General features: G+C 41.8%; 1 protein-coding gene across 1 annotated transcript in view; it reads left to right on the top strand.

Annotated features, from left to right (window-relative positions):
- Positions 1-425: 425 nt before the first annotated feature.
- Ccdc112 (coiled-coil domain containing 112) overlaps positions 426-20,969 on the top strand; it is a 35,963-nt gene continuing 15,419 nt past the window's right edge. The window contains exons 1-3 of the mRNA XM_052742138.1: positions 426-737; positions 12,977-13,086; positions 17,930-18,051. Of these exons, the coding sequence (XP_052598098.1) occupies positions 621-737; positions 12,977-13,086; positions 17,930-18,051 (349 nt within the window). The 5' untranslated portion in view covers positions 426-620. The remainder of the gene's footprint in view (positions 738-12,976; positions 13,087-17,929; positions 18,052-20,969) is intronic.

Genomic DNA, 20,969 nt, shown 5'->3' with positions numbered 1-20,969 from the left:
CACCTGCTTCTGCGGGGAACGATTTTTCTTTGAAAATACAGAATACATGTATCCCTAGAATTCCACCACATGCTTTATCGTTTACTAAGTTTCATCGGCACTTACAGAAATAGAAAACAGTTCTATCGTATGAAAAACACATATGTTCGTATAACACGAATACAATTTAAAGGAAGACAATGCATTTCTCAGCAGTTATGGGCGTGGGCGAACAGAACAGACCACCGGCACTAACAAAGCTCATATAAACACAAAACTGAACAGAGCCGCGCTGCGCCACACCACCCCAAGTCCACCTTGCGCCCCCAGCCAGGTCCGGTATCCTGATCTCCATCCCGCAAGCCGGCGTTGGCCCCGCCCCTTCCGAGCTCCGCCTTTAACTCTGTCCTGCCCTGCGCTTCCACCGGTGTCCTCAGCAGCCACGCCCTGGCATAGCCCCGCCCTCGAGCTGCCCGTCCCTACCTAACCACGCCCACTTAAGCCACGCCCCCGGGGGCTGGGCGGGGTCGGCTTCGCGCCCCGCCCTAGTGGTCCAGCAGTTGGGAGCCGTCGGCGGAGCGTGGGTGAGCGCCCACTGGAGCGGATCTCGCGCAGCGGTGCGGGAGTCTCGGCGAGGGAACATGGCGGCCCTGACGACCGTGGTGGTGGCGGCGGCGGCCACGGCAGTTGCCGGGGCGGTGGCGGGGGCAGGCACGGCTGCGGGGACCGGCGTGGGAGCGGCGCCGACGCCGCAACAGGTAACGGCGGAGGCTCAGGCCTTGCTCTCGGGCGAGCCTGGCGTTTGATGGCCCTTAGAGCCTGGGCTGTGCATTGGGTTCTGGGGTCGGGCCTCAGCGGACGCCCCGGCCGCCGCTTCCTCGCGCCGTGTGATAGGGACTCCCTTTCTTCAAAAATGGGACCCAGTGATGGGAGCTCTGGATATTAAGTCGGCAGTGACCCAGGGCTCCAAGCAAGCTGGCTTGGAGAGAGTCTGAGCACCAAGAGATTGGATCTGTTGATTGCATCGGTGCAAGAAGGGACTTGATAGGTGTTTACCAAGATGGGGGTCTTAAGGACCCCATCTCTGCAGGGTGGCATGGGAATCTTTCGTTCGGATGACCAGACCCCTTTTTCTGCATGGGAATCTTTCGTTCAGATGATAGGACCCTTTTTTTTCTGCTTCAGTTTTTCTCTGTAGCACTTAATACCACAGGCTATGTTCCATATTTTATTCCTGTTTTAACATTATCTTTCTGCCTCCATGAAAATGAAGGGTAGGCATTTTTGGAAGCTTTAGTCTATTGTATTACTAGCTCCAAGGACTGTGCCTATTGTGTGCCCAAGACGGTGTCTTCGCGATAGTAGGCACTTACTAAATATTTGTGGTTCAGTCGAGACGTGAAGGAAAGCTACTGTGAGTCGAGGACTGGCTCCATCTTCCTTTTCTAAGGGAATATGGTGTTCTTTCTAATATGAAGTTAAGGAAATTCCATGTAGTGGAAGATTTTCTTGCACATCCTTTGTTTTTCTCCTCATTCTCTCTGTATCTATATAATCCCCAAAATAACATATTTTAAGATGAGGTATAAAATAAAAATTTTAAATCGGTTATGTAAAATGCTTTAAGTATATATTTTTAAAACGCATGACCATTTGGTTGTGGTACATCCCTATTATCCCAGCATTCAGAGGCAGGGGTGGGAATGTCAGGAGTTTGAGGCAGTACGGGCTGCACAATGGGAACTTTTCTAAAAAACAAAGCAACACAAACAAACAAAGTACCAAAAATAAAAGATGGTCTGATACCAGTGGTTTAATCATGTTGAATGTCTTGTCCATGAAAACTTTCTACCACATTGTAGTTCAACATGATTTCCCCACCTACATCTATATAGCCATGTTATACATGCTGATGTACCTTTCTTACCAACTTCCTAATGCTCTTATTGCCATACACTATCGTGATTCTGCTTTGGTGATTCCCAGATGTTGTATTCCCCTTTACAGGAGGTTGGATCAGAATGTCCTGTGGGTCTATTTCACTATATGACATTTAGCAATTCCTGGAGACATCATTGGTTGTCACAACAGGCAGGATGTGCTACTAACTACTATTACTACTAAAAGGTGCTACTAACACCTAGTAGAGATCGGAAGACAGTCCCCCACTGAAAAATTATCTGTTTGGTAATGTCAATATATTGAGATTGAAAAACTCTAAAATATATACCTAATAGCTGAGACTCACAGCAATGATGAAGCAGAATTTCTCGAGAATATTAAGAGTTTTGTTTTTGTTTTTTGGTTTGTTTTTCTTAGTTAAAATAGGGGCTTGGAAGATGACTCCATTGGTGAAGTGCATGCTCCATAACTCTGAAGATCTGAGTTTGTGGCTGGGTGCTCCAGCATGCACCTGCAGTCCCAGTGCTGGAGAGTTGGAGGCAGATCCCTGGGGCTTGCTGGCCAGCCAGCCTTGCCAAATCAGTGAGCTCCGTTCAGTGAGAGACTTATCAAAATAAATAAATAAATAGATAAACAAACAAATAAGGTAGAGAGCAATTAAGGAAGACAGCTGATGTCAACCTCTGACCTCCTCGTGTATGTGTACCAACACATGCAACACATACATGTGACAGAGCTAGGATCATTGATGTCCTATGTTGTGATGTTTTGGACAAGCTTATGTGTTGTCTGTCCTTCATACTCCTCCTAATATCTCTGCCACCACGCACACACACTTACACATACTAAACCTGCACCCTAACACTGAACTTCAGTGTTTGTCAGATGATTTATGAGTATCTGTACTAACCCTAAAACCATGAATGTTTTCTGGAGAAGAGATAATTTTTATCATGATAGTCTGATGATATTAGGAATCTCTACCAAAAGATCTAAGGTTCCTGTCACTAGAGTTCCCTTAACAAAATACCACAGATGGGGTGACTTAACAGAAATTAATTTCCCCACTCCTCCAAAGGCTTGATGTCTAAAATCTAGGTGCTGTGAGGATTAGTTTCCTGTGAGGTTTCTCTTCCTGTCTTCTTCTTCTTCATATGGTCTTTGCTCTGTGTTCATGCAGGGAGAGAGATCTCTGGTGTCTCATAGAATACTTTATGCACAGTCCATAGGATATGGAATGTTAAACATTTCTCACCTATTATGAAAATTAAAATTATCTGTGCTTTTTAATATTTCTGTATTATATGTTCCTATTCTCTTGGAGCCTTTAGTTGTATAGTAGTTTCCTCTAAAATAAAACACTCCTTCCTAGAGAGAAACTCATTAAGTCCCAGATGTTCTAAAGGAAGGTAAAACATTGCATCCTGCATGGAAGATTTTTAAGATTCCAGATATGGGCTGCAAAGATGGCTCAAAGGTTAAGTAAGAGCACTTATTCTTTAAGGAGAAGGCTGGGTTTGATTTCCAGCCTTTCTATATGCTGACTCAAAACCATCTGTAACTGCAGTTCTGGGAGATCCAAATCCTTCTGGCCTCTGCAGACACCAGTCATATACGTGGTACACAGACATACATATAAAACAAAAGTAAATCTTAGGGGAAAAAAAAAAGACTCCAGATGTTCTAAAGAAAGGTTCCCTAAGAAGCAGGAAGTAGACAACTCAGAAGCTTCAAGAAGTTCCTGAAATTGATCAAATGCACTAGGGTCCTCCCATCCTAAGCTTATGTAAGTAGGAAGGACTGCTGAGAGGCACTCTCAGACTAGCCCAGGTTCCTAGAAGAGGTAGATAAGAGAAGTACCTTGAAAGAAGCAGAGACCAGCTGCACTGCCTGGAAAAGTCACTGTCCAGTTGAGCTGCCTGCAGGCTGTGCAGTGAGCATCAGGTTTCCACTTTTGTGAGCTGTCACCCATGCTGGGGTGGGCTTTGGTGATGCAGCTGTCTTTGAGTCATTTCTTCTGTAAGTCACCCCTCACCCTTACTCTTGTAAGTAACCCCGATAAAACTCATTGGTTCACTGAGTTGGACTTTGGCAGTTGTCCTTACTTTGGTCTATTAGACTAAGCAGACCTTTGCTCACCTCTCTTCAGAATAGTGTCACCAGCTCCTTTCAAGGCTGACTACTATTTCCAGATTTCCTATTTGTTCCTAGCAGCTGTTCTTTCAGCCATTTTAGTTATTGAATTCTGACTTTAAAACATTGTAAAACGTTATTATTGTTATTATGAGAGAGAGAGAGAGAGAGAGAGAGAGAGAGAGAGAGAGAGAGAGAATTCTTGAGCACCACAAGGAGTGCATGTGGCATAGCATGTACTTCACCTGCTGAACCACCTTGGCAGCCCCTATTTTTGAAGAATAACAATATCACTCACACTAGTGGTTTTGAACCAGATGTTACACCACACATAGGGCTCTATGTCCTTTGTTTTGGTTCTAGTGGACTTCCCTCTAATGACCTGAATGTTATGTTTCTTGGCTGACTGGAATAGTCCCTAAATAATAACTACATTCCATGGGACCTAAGAGATGGCTCAGTGGTGCAGAGTTAGTTTTCTGGAGGCCCAGAGTTTGGCTGCTAGCACCTACATTGGTGGTGTACAACCACCTCTAACTCCAGCTCCAGGGGATCTGATGCCCTCTTCTGGCCTCTGAGGGCACCTGCATACAAATCTCTCTCACACACACGCACACACAATTTAAAAATGTTTAAAGTTAAAAACAAAATGTACATTCCAGATTTCTCTGATTTTAAATGTCTTCAAAGTGAATTTCCTGTAAAAGTCATGTACATGTATAGGGCTGTATATATGTCCAGGTGTGCAAGGCTGAGTAATGATCTCCAAGGCTCTGTACATCCTAATTTCCAGTACCTGTGAGTATATAACTTTATATCATAAAAGAAACTTGGCAGATGTGATTAAAGACCTTAAATTGGGAAGATGACACTGGATTATCTGAGTGGACCCAGTGTCACCCCAAAGGTCCTTTTAAGGTAGGCAGGGAAACCAGAGTTAGTAGGAAGCACTATGACAGAGCAAGAGAGCAGTTGTGTGAGGAGAGGGTCCTGAACCAATGAATGAAGGCAACTTCTCAAAGCTGGAAAATGGAAATGGATTCTCCCTGGAAGTCTCTAGAAGGAACAAAGCCCTGCAAATATCTTAAGTTAATTAATATTTTAGTGAACAAATTATATACTTATGTGCCTCAGTTGATAAATGTATATAGTATAGAATTATTAAATCAAGTTAATTAATGTATCCTTTCCATCATTTTTTTTTTTAGTCAGACATTTGGAAATTTATCTTTCATTTTGAGTCAACTTACTGTACCAAACTCAAAACTTCCTCCATGTACTAGGTACCTCTCATTGCTGTGACAGAATACCCAGGACAAGCTGAGGAGATGTTTATTTGGACTCATGGTTTGAGGGGTTACTATCTTCTGAGGAGGGAAAGCATGCCTGTGGGGGTATGAGGCAGCTGATCCCATTGTGTCCATGACCAGGAAGCAGAGAAAGATGAGTGCTGCACTGGGCCCCTTGTCTTTTTCTTCAGTCCCAGACACTAGCCCCTAGAACGATGCTGCTACCCACATACTGAGTAGTATAGTTGACCAGCAGCTGCTCATTCCCTTCCTCTCCTCCCTCCGGTCTCCGCTCAACTGTCTTTTTCTATGAAATCAGCTTTGTTAAAGAATCTCCATATGATAAGATCATGTGGTATTTGTCCCTCTGTGTTTGGTGTGTTATACTTACTATAGTGTTCTTTAGGTTCACACCATGACTTAGACCTGATTTGCAGAACTCTCAGAGGTTAAGTTGGTTGTGGTTCAGTCACTAGTGTGTGCAATTTCTGGTTAGTTTGTTATAGTGGTAACCGAAAGCAGGAAGAAAGACTTGAGAAGGCCTTCATCTTTGTCTGACTGGAGTGCCATGCTGGCAGAGGGAAAAAGCTGAGATGGAGTGTAAGCTGCTGGCCTTAGTGTTGAATGTGTACTGATACAGGGTACTGATATCTTCCTGTCCCCAACAGGATAAAAGAACTCATTGGCTCAAAATAGCCAGGAGAGTCTCTGATCATATTAGTGGACAGCTAAGCTAGCCAAGCAGAGCTTAGAGTGCCACATGAGACAAAGATAAAGACTTCACAAAATGAGTCCATAAATTGAATAAACATACAGCAACAAGACACACTCCAGAAGCGGCCTCACTTTCGGCTTTTGGCTTTGCCGCAGTGTACTGTGTCCATTTCTTAACAGAAACAAGTTATGAACTGTAAAGAAACTTGTACAATTCACATCTAGGGAGGAATAAAGCAGTAGATGAAGACTAGATATTGGATGTGCTGGACAGGCTTTATATTCATTATGCTGGGTTTTTTTGTTTACTTGTTTGTGTACTTTGAGATGGATACTTGCAGTGTTGCTCAAGCTTATTTAAAACTCATAAGTTCAAGTATCCTTCTGCACTGGCCTCCAGAACAGCTGGGACTGCAGATGCCCTGCCATGCCCAGCCTTCATCATCTGTATTCAAAGAACTGAAGGGAATCATACCCAGTGAAGTAAAAAAAATGTGGGAATGCTATCTCACTAAATAGAACACAAACACACACACACACACACACACACACACACACACACACACACACACACACAGACAATCAAATTTGGGGGGTTAAAAAGTGCAAGAACTCACAACTTTGCCAGAGAGACCCAGCCCATCCCGGGTTTAGCTGTAAGAAAAAGAAATCAGCAGACTTGAACATAGGTCAGACAGATTACACTGTCTGGAAAACACGATGATGATGATGACAGTGGATACAACACTGTTGAGTGGCTCAGTTCGTGACGATGAAGACGTGATAGGAACCATTCCCACTGCGGAAGACCAAGAAGCACTGTGTGAAGTAGCAACTAGGGGCCCGGCTGTGATCTTCAGATACCTGCTCTAGTGACCCACTTCCACCAGTTAGTTCCCACCTCCTAAAGGCCCCACAGCCTCTCAAAATAGCATCACCAGCTAGTGAACAAGCATTCAAAGTATGAGCCTGTTGGAGCCATTTCAGATTCAAACTGTAACATTCCACTCCTGGCCCTCAAAATTCACATTTATCTCATAATGCAAAATGCATTTAGTTCAACTTCAAGAGTTCCAATCCTATTCAAAAGTTGAACTCCATAGTCTGTTGAGACTCAGGGCAATCTGTTAGCTGGGAGCTTATGAAGTTAAAAAAAAAAGTTTCCTTTAACATACAGTGGCACAGAGTAGACATTCCCATTCCAAAAGGGAATAATGGGTGGATGAACTGAGGAATAGGATCACAGCTAGACTGGAAGCCAGAGGGCCAAATGTTAAATATTTTGGCTCCATGGCCAGCATCTGGGGCATGGGGTACCACACTTTGAGGTTCAGTGGGGTTGGGTAGCACTACCTCTCCACTCTGGCCTCTTTCTTAGCATCTAGCTTTCTTTGGTGGATATTCCACATTCCTATTGTCTACAGCATCCTTGTGTCTCTCTTATAGCTTAGGCTTCAATCTCAACGCTTCATACATTTCTCTCCATGGACTCCTGGAAGGGAGTCTGACTCTGTTACATATTGCCTGTCCTCCTAGGCTTTTCTTTGGAATCTTGTTGACCCTGTAACTCTTGTAGTCTCTATACTTGTAGACAGCATCCTGTGGATGATGCCAAGTACTGCCAGTAGTTCAAGCATTTGATCTGGAATGTGACTGCAGTGGTGTCATAATTTTTGTCAGCATGACACAAACCTAGACATACCCAGGAAGAAACTCAGTAGAAGAATTGCTTTCATCAGATTGGCCTGTGGGCGTGTCTGTGAAGGCATTTTCTTGATTGCTAATTGATGGAGAGTTCAGACCACTGTGGGCAGTGCCATCCATAGGCAAATAGAAGAAAGGTAGCTGAACCTGAGTCAGGGGTAAGTTAGTAAGCAGCGTTCCTCTATGGTCTCTGCTTGAGTTTCTAACTTCACTTTCCACCGTAAATACTCAAGACCCCCTGAACACTGTTTCAGTCCTTTTGTTGTTGGTTGCTGTAACAAGATCCTTGAGGCTGAGGCAAAGAAGAGATGGCTCGACCTGCTCAGTGTTTCATGAAGGCCCATGAAGAGCTTTAGAACAACTTGATTGGTAGTAGCATTTGTGGGAGGAAGGGAGCATTCAGTCACATGGTGAATAAATATGTAGTGACGAACGCTAAGTGCAACAGCTGTACTGGAAAAACTCTACAGAGCCTGGGGAGATAGCTCAGTAGGTAAGAATTTTGCTGCCCAAGCATGAGGATCTGAGTTCAAATCCCCAGCACTCATATAAAAAGCTGGGTGTAGCTATGTGCACTTACAACCCCAGCACTATAGAGGGCAGAGACAGTATTGCTGGGGATTGCTAGCCACTAGTCTAGATCCACACTCAGTGGGAGATCCTCTCAAAGAAACAAGGTGGTGAATGATAGAGCAGGACATCTGATCTTCTCTGGCCTCTGTACACATGATGGGGCACACATCACACCACACACACACACACCAAACAAACAAACAAACAAAACCAGTTAATTAAAAGTCAACAACATTGAAAATTCATGTGGAGAATGCAAGGGACCTAAAACATTTTTTTTTTAAAGGAATGCTATTGAGTTGCTCATAATTGTTACTTTCATATTGCTACAAAACATCTGTAACTATAGCCATAACCAAATGTACTGCCTTAAAGCTAGAGTTGAAAACCAGATCTACTTGTGAGTTTCAGCAAATGCACTAAAGACATTAAGAAAAGAGCTCTTTTAACAGTTGATATTGGGCCAGTTGGAGAATCACACAACAGTTCAGTTTCTACCCGTGCTGTGTGCATGGATTAATGAAGACAAGATCAGAGACCTCAGTGTTAGAAGTTAGATCAGGCACAAGTCTTTGTGACCTTCAATTGGATGAACGTTCCTTCTGGGTGACACACAAAGCCTGAGCAATCAAAGCTCAAGGAAGATCAGGTAGACTCTGTCAGGGTTAGCTGTTGTTCTCCAGTGGACATTGTCAAGAAAGTGAAGGGGCTGAGGGCTAACTCAGTGGTTTAGACTGTGCTTAGCATGTGCAAGGACATGGCTTCAATCTCCAGCATCAGAAGTGTGTGTGTGTGTGTGTGTGTGTGTGTGTGTGTGTGTGTGTGTGTGTGTGTGTGTGTGTTTTGTGTGTGAAAAGAATTGACTAGTCAGAATGGGAGAAAAATATTGAAATTATGTATTGATCAAGAGCAAAACTGCAACAACTTTAGATTAGATGTTGAGTTGGCTTTTATTTACAATTCATGAATTGGAGGCTGTATCCTATCCTATTAAGTAAAAATAGAACAACAGGAAAACACATTGTTTAACATCAGGTTATTTTTCTTGTATGACCTCTTAATAATACTGTTGTTTACAACTTAATTGGAAAACCGTGCATTTTCTGCTGAAAACTAAAACAAGAAGAATAGTGGTGACTTAGACTGCCCTAAAAGGTGATGAAAAGATGTCCAACATCATTGGCCATCACAGACTAATCAAAACCACTTTTGAGAGGGACTGTGATGTGTAATTCTTGCTGTGGGATAGTACCCTTGTACACTGGTTTAATAAAATGCTGATTGGCCAGTTGCCAGGCAGGAAGTATAGGTGGGGCCAGCAGAAGAGGAGAATGCTGGAAAGAGGAGAGCAGAATCAGGAATCGCCAGCCAGACAGAGGAAGCAAGATGACAAGGCAGAACTGAGAAAAGGTACCAAGCCACATGGCTAAACATAGATAATAATTATAGATTAATTTAAGTGTAAGGGCTAGTCAGTAATAAGCCGGAGCTAATGGCCAAGCAGTTTTAATTAATATAAGCCTCCATGTGTTTACTTGGGTCTGAGCAGCTATGGACTCAGTGGGACACAGGAAAACTTCTGACTACAAACTCTGTGATAGAGTGTTTGCTTCACACACTCAATGCCCTGAGTTTGGTCCCCAGGACCCAAATAAAAAACACTGTGAGGTACCAGTTTATACCTATTAAGATGGCTTTAATGAAAAGGACAAGCAATAATAAGTGTTGGTGAGGATACAGAGAAATTATTATCAGTACACATTAATAAAATAGTTTATTAATACCTCAAAGTGTTTTGAATCATTGGCACTATCAAGAAAGGGAATAGAGGACTCAAGAGTGGGGGAAACTGCCAGTCATATATGAATATAAAATAAGGGGATTATATTCAGAATGCATAAAGAATGATTCCAAATCTACAATAAAGAGGCTATTTAAGTTTGATAATAAGAAAGTAAAAAAAAAATACCCTATGGCCCCCAAATTCTATAGCTAAATGTGTAACAAAATTTAAAACATTTTTACATTAAAACTTGTATGAAATATTTATAGTAGCATTATTCCTATTGGCCAAATAGTAGTAATAACCCAATTGTTCATCAGTTGATGAGTGATGAGTAGGCAAATGAAAGGTAAGTCCATATAATACAAAGTTAATTAAAAGTATAGGGTGGGCTGGGAAGATGGCTCAGTGGGAAAGTGCTTGTTGCATAAGTATGAAAACCTGAATTTGGATTCTCTAGCACCCATGTGAAAGCCAGGCATAGCAGTGGATGTCTAACTGTAGGGCTGGTAGGGCAAAGACAGGAGAATCCCAGGGGCCAGCCAGCCAGCCAGCCAGTGAGCTAAAGTCAATGAGTGACCTTGACTCAGAACTTAGGGTGGAGACCATTAAAAGACACTAGACACTGACCTCTGGCCTCCACACATGTATGATTGCATTCAGACATGTGAACATGTATACACTGCATGCATACCCACACAAAAGGAATGAGATATAGATCCATAGAATAATATGAGAAAGTCTTAAAACATGCTAAGTGAAATAGCCATTCAGAAAAGACTATGTTGTATAAGCCCATTGATCGAAAATAGTCAAATTCGTAGAGTTAGAAAACCAGGAGTTGAGAGAAGGCCTCATGAGGGAGAGACTGCTAATGCTGTGATTTTATTTTGGTGTGCTGAAAATATTCTAGAGCAAGACAGTGGTGGTGTTGTATAACTTCATGAATATCTAGAAAAATCACTGGATTGCCAGCACTCTTAATAAGTATTGTTTTATGGTATATGAACTCTCATTTTAAACCTCTGTTCTTGCTTCTAGAATTGTAAAGCCTTGTTTGCTTTCTCCTCTTCTCCCACACCCCGTTTCTCAGCAGCTCCTCCTGGTCATAACTACCTTCGAGATCTACTTTGTTCCTTTTCCTGTTTCCTCTTCCTGGCCCAGGTAGTTGTCACACTCTCACACCTGGCCTGTACTACTCCGTTAGCTTCTTCATGGCTCTCCTTGCTTTTTGTTGTGCTTTGCCCCATCACCACACTTCCTACCAATTTATTATGTCCAAACAACAGCCAGACACAGTTTCTTAAAAAAATAAGTATGGCAGAACTCCCTAAGCATTTTCTCCGCATCAACCCTACTACCTGAGAAGTTTTGTCAAGATTTATTTTAAAGTATGTGTATGTGGGGTGGGGTATGGGTGCAGGTACATGCACATGAGTGCAGGTGTCCACAGAGGCCAGAGGCCTGGGATCCCCTGGAGCTGGAGTTACAGATGGTTGTATGCCTCCCTTAGTGGGTGCTGGGAATTGAATTTAGGTCTTCTGCCGGAGCAGCGTGCACTGTCAACTGCTAAGGCATCTCTCTAGTCCCTTCGTGAGAAATTTTATGTGACGTGGGGTGTGTAGGTATATAAAACAGGCCTCCAAATCATTTACTGATAGTAAATCATAAAGAAATTTATTTTAAAAGTTATTTGATATACACATAATTTTACCATTTATTAATGATGAAAGCAAATTTGCATACTAATAAGGTTGTAAAAGCTGTATTTCTCCTTTGTTTTGGAGATAGGTTTGAAACACCTCAGGAGGAATTCTGGGACCACTGCTCTGAAGGCTGTTCTCCCAAGAGGCACCTCTCCCCCTCCCCAAGTTCTCAAGGCGGCCCTCTCTCATTCTCACTCACCCTTGAGACCCCATCATGTTGAATCTCTATTTGTGTGTCAACTTCCTTTCCTGACTGATGCCCTCCTGTTACCATGTCTCTTACATTGAACAACACAGATACACTCTTCAGTAAAATCCACTGTGACCTAAAACATCTGTGTGTCTGGCACATGCCTACCTATCTACTCTCATCTCTAACCACCTTTACTAATCTTTTGCCAAAATTGTCTTTTCTCTGCCAGCGAGTCTTTCTGGCCTCAGAATTTGTATAGCTGGTCCCTTGACCTAAACACATTCCCTTCTGATTGTACAATGGTTGTCTCCCTTTCTCCTTTGATGTCTTTCAAATAGACCTTGGGGGTGTTCTAACAGAAAATACAAGTGCCTCCACCTCAGCCTCTATTTCCTTTCTATTTATCCTAGTTTCTGGTGTTTTGTTTTGTTTTTGCCTGCTTTTTATTGTTTTTTCTTTTCTCTTTAAATCTGTTTTCCCTCAAGAGACTTGAAGACACTGGACCATGCTGGTGTAGAGTCATGCTTCCCTGCTGGTACCTGCCAGATTACAGTGTTCAGTTTATGATGATGAGTGACTTGTGAATAAATTACATCTTTTTTTTGTAAACAACCCCTGGACACAACATTTCACGCTCAATTTAGCATTTTAGGATAGACTTTGTTTTGTCTATAGAGTATATTTTTATCTGTATGAATATTTGCCTGCAAGTGTGTGTGCATACCATGTGCATGTCTTGTCCCTGCAGAGGCCAGAAGAGGGTATTCGAACTGGAGTTACAGACAGTTACAAGATGTCATGTGGGTGCTAGGAACTGAACCCCAATCCTCTGTAAGAGTATTAAGTGCTCTTATCCACTAAGCCATCTCTCTAGCCCCCAAAGTATGTTTTTAAAAAATCTGGATTGGCCACATGCTTATCTCCAGAAAACTGTTAATGCTTTATTACTCTAGACATCCCCTGCCACTTTTACCCTATGATATTTTTGTTTCTTATGCAGAATGATGGCGGCTTTAGTACTTCAGGCGGAAGTCGTCAAAACTGGAAGCAGAAAGTTAGTCGGATGAAGAAAGCAGAATTCATACGCACAGCAGAAAAATTAAAGAATCAGTAAGTATAAGAATTTTGTCTTTAAATAATATTAGTAGCTATTTTATAATGAACAATCTAAAATCAATATAAGTGCACCTTCTCCAGTCTCACATTGTTAGGAAACTTCTATTCAGTAGTCTGACAAACAACAAAAAGAAGGAGGGAGCTGTGAAATGTACAAAGAGTCTATTTAATATAAATTAAGTAGAAGTGAAAAAGTTTCACTTTTTTTCATATTTTATTTTTATTGTTTTATTTTTTATCATTTTATATTGGTATATTTTAAGGAAAACAAAATAATAATGTCTCTATTTTATATATCAAATAACAGATTGAATACATTTTATTCTACAATTTAGGTAGGTACTTTATGAATATTTTTTTTTTAAAGTTTTTTTTTTTTTGGTTTTTCGAGACAGGGTTTCTCCGTGTAGCTTTGCACCTTTCCTGGATCTCGCTCTGTAGACCAGGCTGGCCTCGAACTCACAGAGATCCGCCTGCCTCTGCCTCCCGAGTGCTGGGATTAAAGGCGTGCGCCACCACCGCCTGGCACTTTATGAATATTTTTGAGTGAGGATTATAGAGAATAAGCATCTAAGTATCTTCTCATAGTTTATGAAGTTGGAAAATGATTGATGTAGGGCCAGGCCCTTCCCTTTCATTCCTGCCTCCCCACCATTTTCCCTCCTTACAACATGTGATTCTTGCTCTCTTTTTTCAATCCACTGAGTTCATGTAGTACTGCCTCTATATGTATGGGTACAGGATCATCTATTGAAGCTTGGGTAACTTTTCAGGACCCACATCCTGGGAGAAAACTTCATCTCTCTCCTCCAGGAGCCATTAGTTGCTAATAGCTTTCCAGCCAGAGATGGGACATCATTCGTGACAGACTGGGATTTTGGCTGGCTTGGTCTTATACAAGTATTGTGTAAGCAGTCAGAGCTCCCGTGAGTTCATGTGTGCAATATCCGTGTCATGCCCAGCAAATAATGTTTCACTGAAGATATCTACTCCTAGTGCTTATAATCCTTCCCTTACATCTTCCTCAGTGATCCCCCAACCTTGAGGACAAGGTTGTTAAATTGATGTCCCATTTACATCTGAGCATTCTGCAGTCTCTTAATCTCTGCGTGCTGATCACTTGTGGGTCTCTGTGTCAATCTCTGCTTACTGGGAAAAAAAAGGCTTTTCTGGTAAGGGTTGAAAGATACACTGACCTCTGAGTATGAAGATAAGAACTTGGCAGACACAGTTTAATACTATGTCCATTTAGCAGAATTACAGCATTAGGTCCTCCTATAGGTCCTATGATGTAGCTAGTCATGGGTTTTGACCTAGTTAAGAGTACCGCGCATGAGTTCTGTCTTATGTAGAAGGCTTTAAATACAATCAGAAAGTAGTTGGTTACTCCCATAAAATTGATCCTACTATTGAATCATGCCAGGCCAGTTCTTATTGTAGATCACAGAATTCATACCTGAGAAAGATTATTAAATACTTTTTCATCTCCCAGTGATTAGCCTGCTGTCTGTCCTAGTTAGGGTTACTATTGCTGTGATGAAGCACCGTGACCAAAAGTAACTTGAGGAGGAAAGGGTTTATTTGGCTTATATTTCCCCATCACTGTTCATCATCGAAGGAAGTCAGGAGAAGGAACTCAAGCAGGGCTAGAACTTGAAGGCACGAGCTGATGCAGAGGCCATAGAGGAGTGCTGCTTACTGGCTTGTTCCCTCTGACTTGCTCAGCCTGCTTTCTTATAAAACCCAGGACCACCAGCTCAGGGGTGGCCCCATCCACAATAGACTGGGCCCCCTCGCATTAATCTCTAAGAGAATGTCCTGTAGGCTTGTCTGCAGCACAGGCCTATGGAGGTATTTTCTCTATTGAGATTGCCTTCTCTCAGATGATTAGCTTGTGTCAAGTTGACATAAAACTAGTCAGCAGACTGTCTTAGATATTTTATATTGCTTTGATAAGACACCATGACCAAGGCAGCTTATGGTTTCAGAGGATTATAGTCTGATCATCATCTCAGGGAACATGGCAACAGGCAGGCAGGTATGACACCGGAACAGTAGCTGAGAACTCACATCTTGTAGGAAGCAGAGAGAAAGGGTACTCTTGGAATGGCATGAATCCTTTGAAACCTCAAAGCCTGCCACTAGTGACACACCTCTTCCAAAGAGGCCACACCTCCTAATCCTTCTCAAATAGTTCCAACAACTGAATCAAGTATTCAAATATATGAACTTAGGGTCCATTCTTATTCAGATCACTACCTTCCACTCCTCGGCCCCCATGGGCTTATGGTCATATCATAATGCAAAATACATTTAGTCTAATTTCAAAAGTCTCCATGGTCTTTCACAGTATCAACACTGTTTAAAAATTCCAAGTCTCTTCTGAGACTCAAGACAATCTCTTAATTATAACACCCTGGCTTTAAAGTTCCTGATAACTAGGTATTATTCTAATAGATCTACCTTTGTAAGTGACTTGACCTTTTCCTATTGCAGCTTTTAATACCTTTTCATTATTCTGTGGTTTTTATTTTAATTATAATATGCACAAGGAGTTTCTTTTCTAGTCTTGTCTGAGTTCTTTCAGTCTCTTGTATGTAAGTAGGCCTCTTTTCTCCAGGTTTGGGAAAATTTCTCCTGTGATTTTATTGAAAATATTCTGTAGGCCTTCTCCTTTTCTATGCCCATAATACAAAGGTTAGGTCTTTTCATGGTGTCTTAGAGCTCTCCCTCCATTTTATTTATTTAAAAAAAATTGATCATTCACCTTCATTAAGTTATCCAATTTCTGCATCTTGTCTTCTAGCCCAGATTTTCTGTGTTCTGCATGATCCATTCTTTCCACTGAAGTTGTTATTTGGGTTATGAGCTTTTTATTTAAAGCATTTTTTCCAGTTTGTGTTTTCTTCAGTAATTCTCTTTGTTGAATTACATTTTCGTGTCTTGGAATGACGTTCAACTCTCTGTTTTTGCTCTCTTGGGCACAGTCATGTCTTCTCAGAGTTGTTGGAGCATATTCATTCTTCTGAATGCTTTGTCTGAAAGTTCTTTCCAGATGTTTGCAGTAGGTGCCATTATTGGGGGACTAGTGATTTGTGGAGGAGGCATGATGTCTTCAGTTTTCATGCTCTTTCTGTTTCTGTGCTGGGACATGTGCATTTGGCGTTAGTTTGTTGGTTGAGTCTTTCCTTTTGTCTGTCTCTATGTCTTTCTCCCTTTCTTATAGAATTTTTTCTTTTTAAAATTCCAGTCCCCCTTTATTCTTTCAGTGGTGGCATTTGCAATGTTCAGTGGAGAGAAACTGAGTCATAGAAGGGTTGAGGTGCTGTTTCCCTCTGTGGGACTGGTATTAGGGGCTGGTGGCTCCATCTCAAGTCTTCTTCGGAGGGTCAGGTGTTGTTCTGTGTCTGTGTGGGCCTCTTGCCTGGATCTGTAGCTTTTGCTGTGGGTTGTGGAACTTTCCGCATGCTTGGGGGCATCACCCCGAGTCAAGTCTGGTCCTGACCCTGGGTCCACAGCTTCTGCCAGGAGATGTGGAGCTTCTTGAGTGAGAGCCTATGGGTCTAACCTGGAGTCAGATCAGGTTCTCACACCAGATCCACAGCTTGCACTGAAGCTGCTGGGCATAGGATGTAGGGCTCTTACCTGCCATCCTCAGCTACTTGAAAGCCATTGTTTCTCTGGAGCAGTGCTGCTCTGGAGTAAAAACCACTGGAACATGTGGATTTGATCCCACTGAAGAAGGCAGTGAGTGGTTTAGTGAGGATACTGTCTGTGCCCTTGAGCTGTTTTTTAATGATCTTTTAATTAATTATCCCCTGGTTTCTGTTCCTCTCAGATCTGTTCTGTACATTGTAAGATTTGCTTACACTTATTTCAAATTGTTTATCATACAGTCCATGTCTTTTCCCTTAAACAGCGGTATTTACTGAATGTTCATTGTTGTCTGCAGCATCAAAATATTAGTAGTACATTTTGAAAATCTTTCTGTAATGTTTCTAGTCCATGAATAGCAAAATGTAACTATCATCGCATATCCTGTATCCACAGCAGACATTTCTGTTTGGTTACAGTAGTGTCTCTGATGCCCAATCAGACCTCGCTAGGATTCCCAGCCCTGACAGGGCCTTGGTAGCAATTCTCTGTCTGTTAGAGTTGCTATTTGGGTGAAATCCTCTCAGCTTCTCTGTTACCTTACCTCTTCTCACAAACAACAAAGGCCCCGGAACACGTGCACAGAGACAGTCCCCAGCCCGCAGAGCCTGCTGTAGGTTCATCCATTTTCCCAGTGTGGTTATCAATATAAACCTTTTCTCTGTGCTGCAAGATGGAAAACTGGGAAACTACGGGGAGCATGCCTCTCAGGTTGTGTGCAGCGATGCCGCTGGCTAGAGACATCCTGCTGCGTATTAGATTCAAGAGTAGAGGGTAATAGTCATATTTACCTGTGGGAGAAGGAAAACAAACATTGAGAAAATTGATTTCTTTGCCAACTTAAAAAAATAAAGCCTCCTCGATAGTATATTTTATTTTGTTTTGTTTTAATTGAGGGCGGTAACTCACAAGTAGAACCTCATAGCCAGAGGCTTCTGTATTTTCAAAGGAAATATGTAACAGTTCAAATTACGGTTGGTTAAAATTGAACTTAACTAGTGAGTCCAATTTTAGCTAATATTAGCTAATATTTTGACCCCTTAACCTTATTAGTCTAAGTAATCACACTCTTCTTTTTTAAATGAATTGAATGTAAGGTACTAATGATTTTGAATGTCTTCATATATTAAACAACTAAAATATATTTAAATTGTATTTATACCATTTGTTTCTTTTCCTAAAGAGTTATTGTCATTGAAAAAGATAAACACAGCCATTTCTACAACCAAAGAGGTGACTTTAGAACTGAGCATAGCATGCTGGAAGAATTGGAAAATAAACTGATAAACAGCAGGAAGACAGAAAGTAAGTTGGGTTCATGATGAATTACAAACTGTTGAATGATCTAGAGCATAGTTTTGTCCTGTGTTGTACTTGTGCATTGACTGTGTTGTGGTTCTGTGGAGATTCATGGCCGGTGACAAGTCTGTCTCTTAAGGACACGTATTTATTTTATTTTGACATTACTGTTCAATCTAACTGAATTGTTTTCTAAGTCTGTTTCTTCCATATTAATAGGTAAGACTTGATTTTGAGTTGATAATTCAGCAAATGCCATTGATATTTAAAAGAACCACAATACTTTGTTTCCTGTGCTGTCTGGTCCTAGCTCATCACCCTGGCATTGTTGATTGGGCTCTAGACCCAGTAAATGTCAGCCGAGTCAGAGCCCACACCACTAGCCATACAAAGTGCTAACACTGAGTCATGCCCAGGCCCGAGTTTCCACAGTTTCTACCTCAGGAGACCCGTGTCTGATCCTGAGATGAAATGCAGGAGAAGTGAATATGTTTTTGTTTGTTATGCAGATTAATCATTGTCATAGTGTGGGAGAATATAGTTAGATTCTGTTGCAAAAATCCTTATAATACAAAAGCTACTTAGCACTGCTTACAGAAAAAAATAATGGCCTTTACTAAGCTTTATAACATTGATTTTCTTGGTAGAGATTAAACTGCTCCTGATACTGTCTTATCACAGTTTAAAACGTTTCTAGTGAATTTCCCCTTCTAAATGTAAGGTCATACCATTTTAAAAAGTCCTCTTCTGTCATGTAGTAGCAAGACTCACTCTCCCCCTTCTGCTGGAATGAGAATAGGAAGAGAATAAAAATGCCACCTATCAAGTTTCCATTCTTGACTTCACAGAAATCTCGATGGTGGTATCTTAATTACTGCTGCTTTCCCTTCTGTAGGCACGAGCAGGCTGATCTTTCATTTCTTGCCTGTGTCCTTAAACAGGATCTAAACTTGTATATTTTTAGGGACTTGTTTTGCCCTTTCTTTTGCTTCTTTGAAACAAAGTCCTGTGGACCAGACTGACTTTGAGCTCCCTATTGTGGTGATATATTGTGTCCCCCAATATATTGTGCACCCTAATAAACTTACCTGGGGTCAGAGAACAGAACAGCCACTAGACAGACACAGATGCCAGAAAATGGTGGCACATGTGCCTTTAATCCTATCACTTGGGAGGCAGAGATCCATCCAGATCTCTGTGAGTTCAAAGCCACACTGGAAACAGTCAGGCATGATGACTCACACCTTTAATCCCAGGAAGTAATGGCAGAAAGCAGAAAGGTAAATAAGGCGTGAAAACCAGGAACTAGAGTTAGTTAAGCTTTTCAGCTTTTAGTAGCAGTTCAGCTGAGATGCATTCAGATGAGGACTCAGAGGCTTCCAGTCTGAGGAAACAGGATCAGCTGAGGAACTGGCAAGGCGAGGTGAGCTGTGGCTGGTTCAGTCTCTCTGATCTTTCAGCATTCACCCAGTACCTGGCTCGGGTTTGTGTTTATTAATAAGACCTTAAGATTCTGCTGCAGCTTATATTCCTAATGCTGACCTCAAACTCTTGAGCCTCCTGCCCACTTCCCAAATGCTGGCATTGTGGACACATGCCACCACGTCCAACTCATTTTTCTCTCTTTTCCATGCAGCTTTAACTTTCTTTACTGTTTCCTGTTCTTCAGTTTGCCATTCATTATTAATACTGTGTACCTATCTAAGAAAGGAGGGAACACCTGGTCTCCATGCGAAGAGACACACTCTTCTTCATGGATCACAGCTCTGAAGAAGTAAATAAGTATTCCTTACCTCAGGGATCATACCTGGGTTTTTGATAAATAACTGCATTTTTATTGCCTGTAGATGGCTGTACAGTGTTTCATTTCCAAATGACAAAATAAGATTGCATAACTGATGAGCTGTGGCAAAAATCAGCCACTTGCTAATTATTTAACTTTGCTCACAAGTTCCTTTCTTTCGTTCCTTCACTGGCTTCCACCCCGTCCATCACCCACCCTGTCCGTGTTGCCTCCTGAGTGCTACAGTTTACCCGCCAGCACCACCACCTTCTGCCCCAGGAGACTTTCTTGACTTAAAACCCCAATAGAGGACCACGCTTTTCTAATAAAGGGATGCTGTTTCTATGTCTTTTCAAACTTGGTAATTTCATAGAGTGGAACTTTAAAAGTGGAACTAAGGGGCTGGAGAGATGGTTGGGCACGCACTGCTTTTGCAGAAGACCCATCCTGGGAGGCTCCCAACCCCCTGCAAGTTCAGCTCCAGGGGATTCGGTGCCCTTGTCTGGCCTCCACTGGGACCTATACACATGTGAGTGCGCACACACATAGATACATATAAATCAAGATAAAAAGAGCTTTAAAATAAAGAATTTGCTTTAAATTTTGTTTGTTTGTTTTAAAATGGAACCATACCAAAGTCAGATATTCATATTTGGAGGCTTAATCTGGATCTTGGCCCTGGCTCCAAACCTATTGATAAATAAAAACAAAAACTGCTCCCATGGTGATCTAGCATTTGTCAGCCATGAAAAAAGTTGCCTTCAAGGATTTTTGTAATGAAGGCTTTGGTGTTTTACATTGTCACAAGTTGCAAAAACAAAACAAAACAAAACAAAAGAGCCAAAGAAGCCGCACAGACTACTAGATTATGACAGAATGGTGCTGTTATTTGCATAGATGTGAATGGGTGCGAGTGTTGTACCATACGTCTGCTAATCTAAATAAATACACTAGCATGGTTACTTCAGAAATGAGGAAGGAATAAACAGCGTTTCTGGTGCTAAGCATCTGAACATGTCCCAGGCCATTATTTTGTTCTTATACTTTTCATTATTCACCTACCCTTTTACTTCTGGGTGGTTCTTTGGTTATTCTTGGCAACTTGTGGCATAGAAACCAGTAGGTACCACACATACCTTTT

The sequence above is a fragment of the Peromyscus californicus genome, unplaced genomic scaffold (genome assembly GCF_007827085.1).
Source record: "Peromyscus californicus insignis strain IS unplaced genomic scaffold, ASM782708v3 Scaffold_17__1_contigs__length_78620276, whole genome shotgun sequence".
NCBI classification, from domain to species: Eukaryota; Metazoa; Chordata; class Mammalia; order Rodentia; family Cricetidae; genus Peromyscus; species Peromyscus californicus.
The sequence above is the reverse complement of the archived record's forward strand: the minus strand, read 5'-3'. Positions and strand labels throughout refer to the sequence as shown.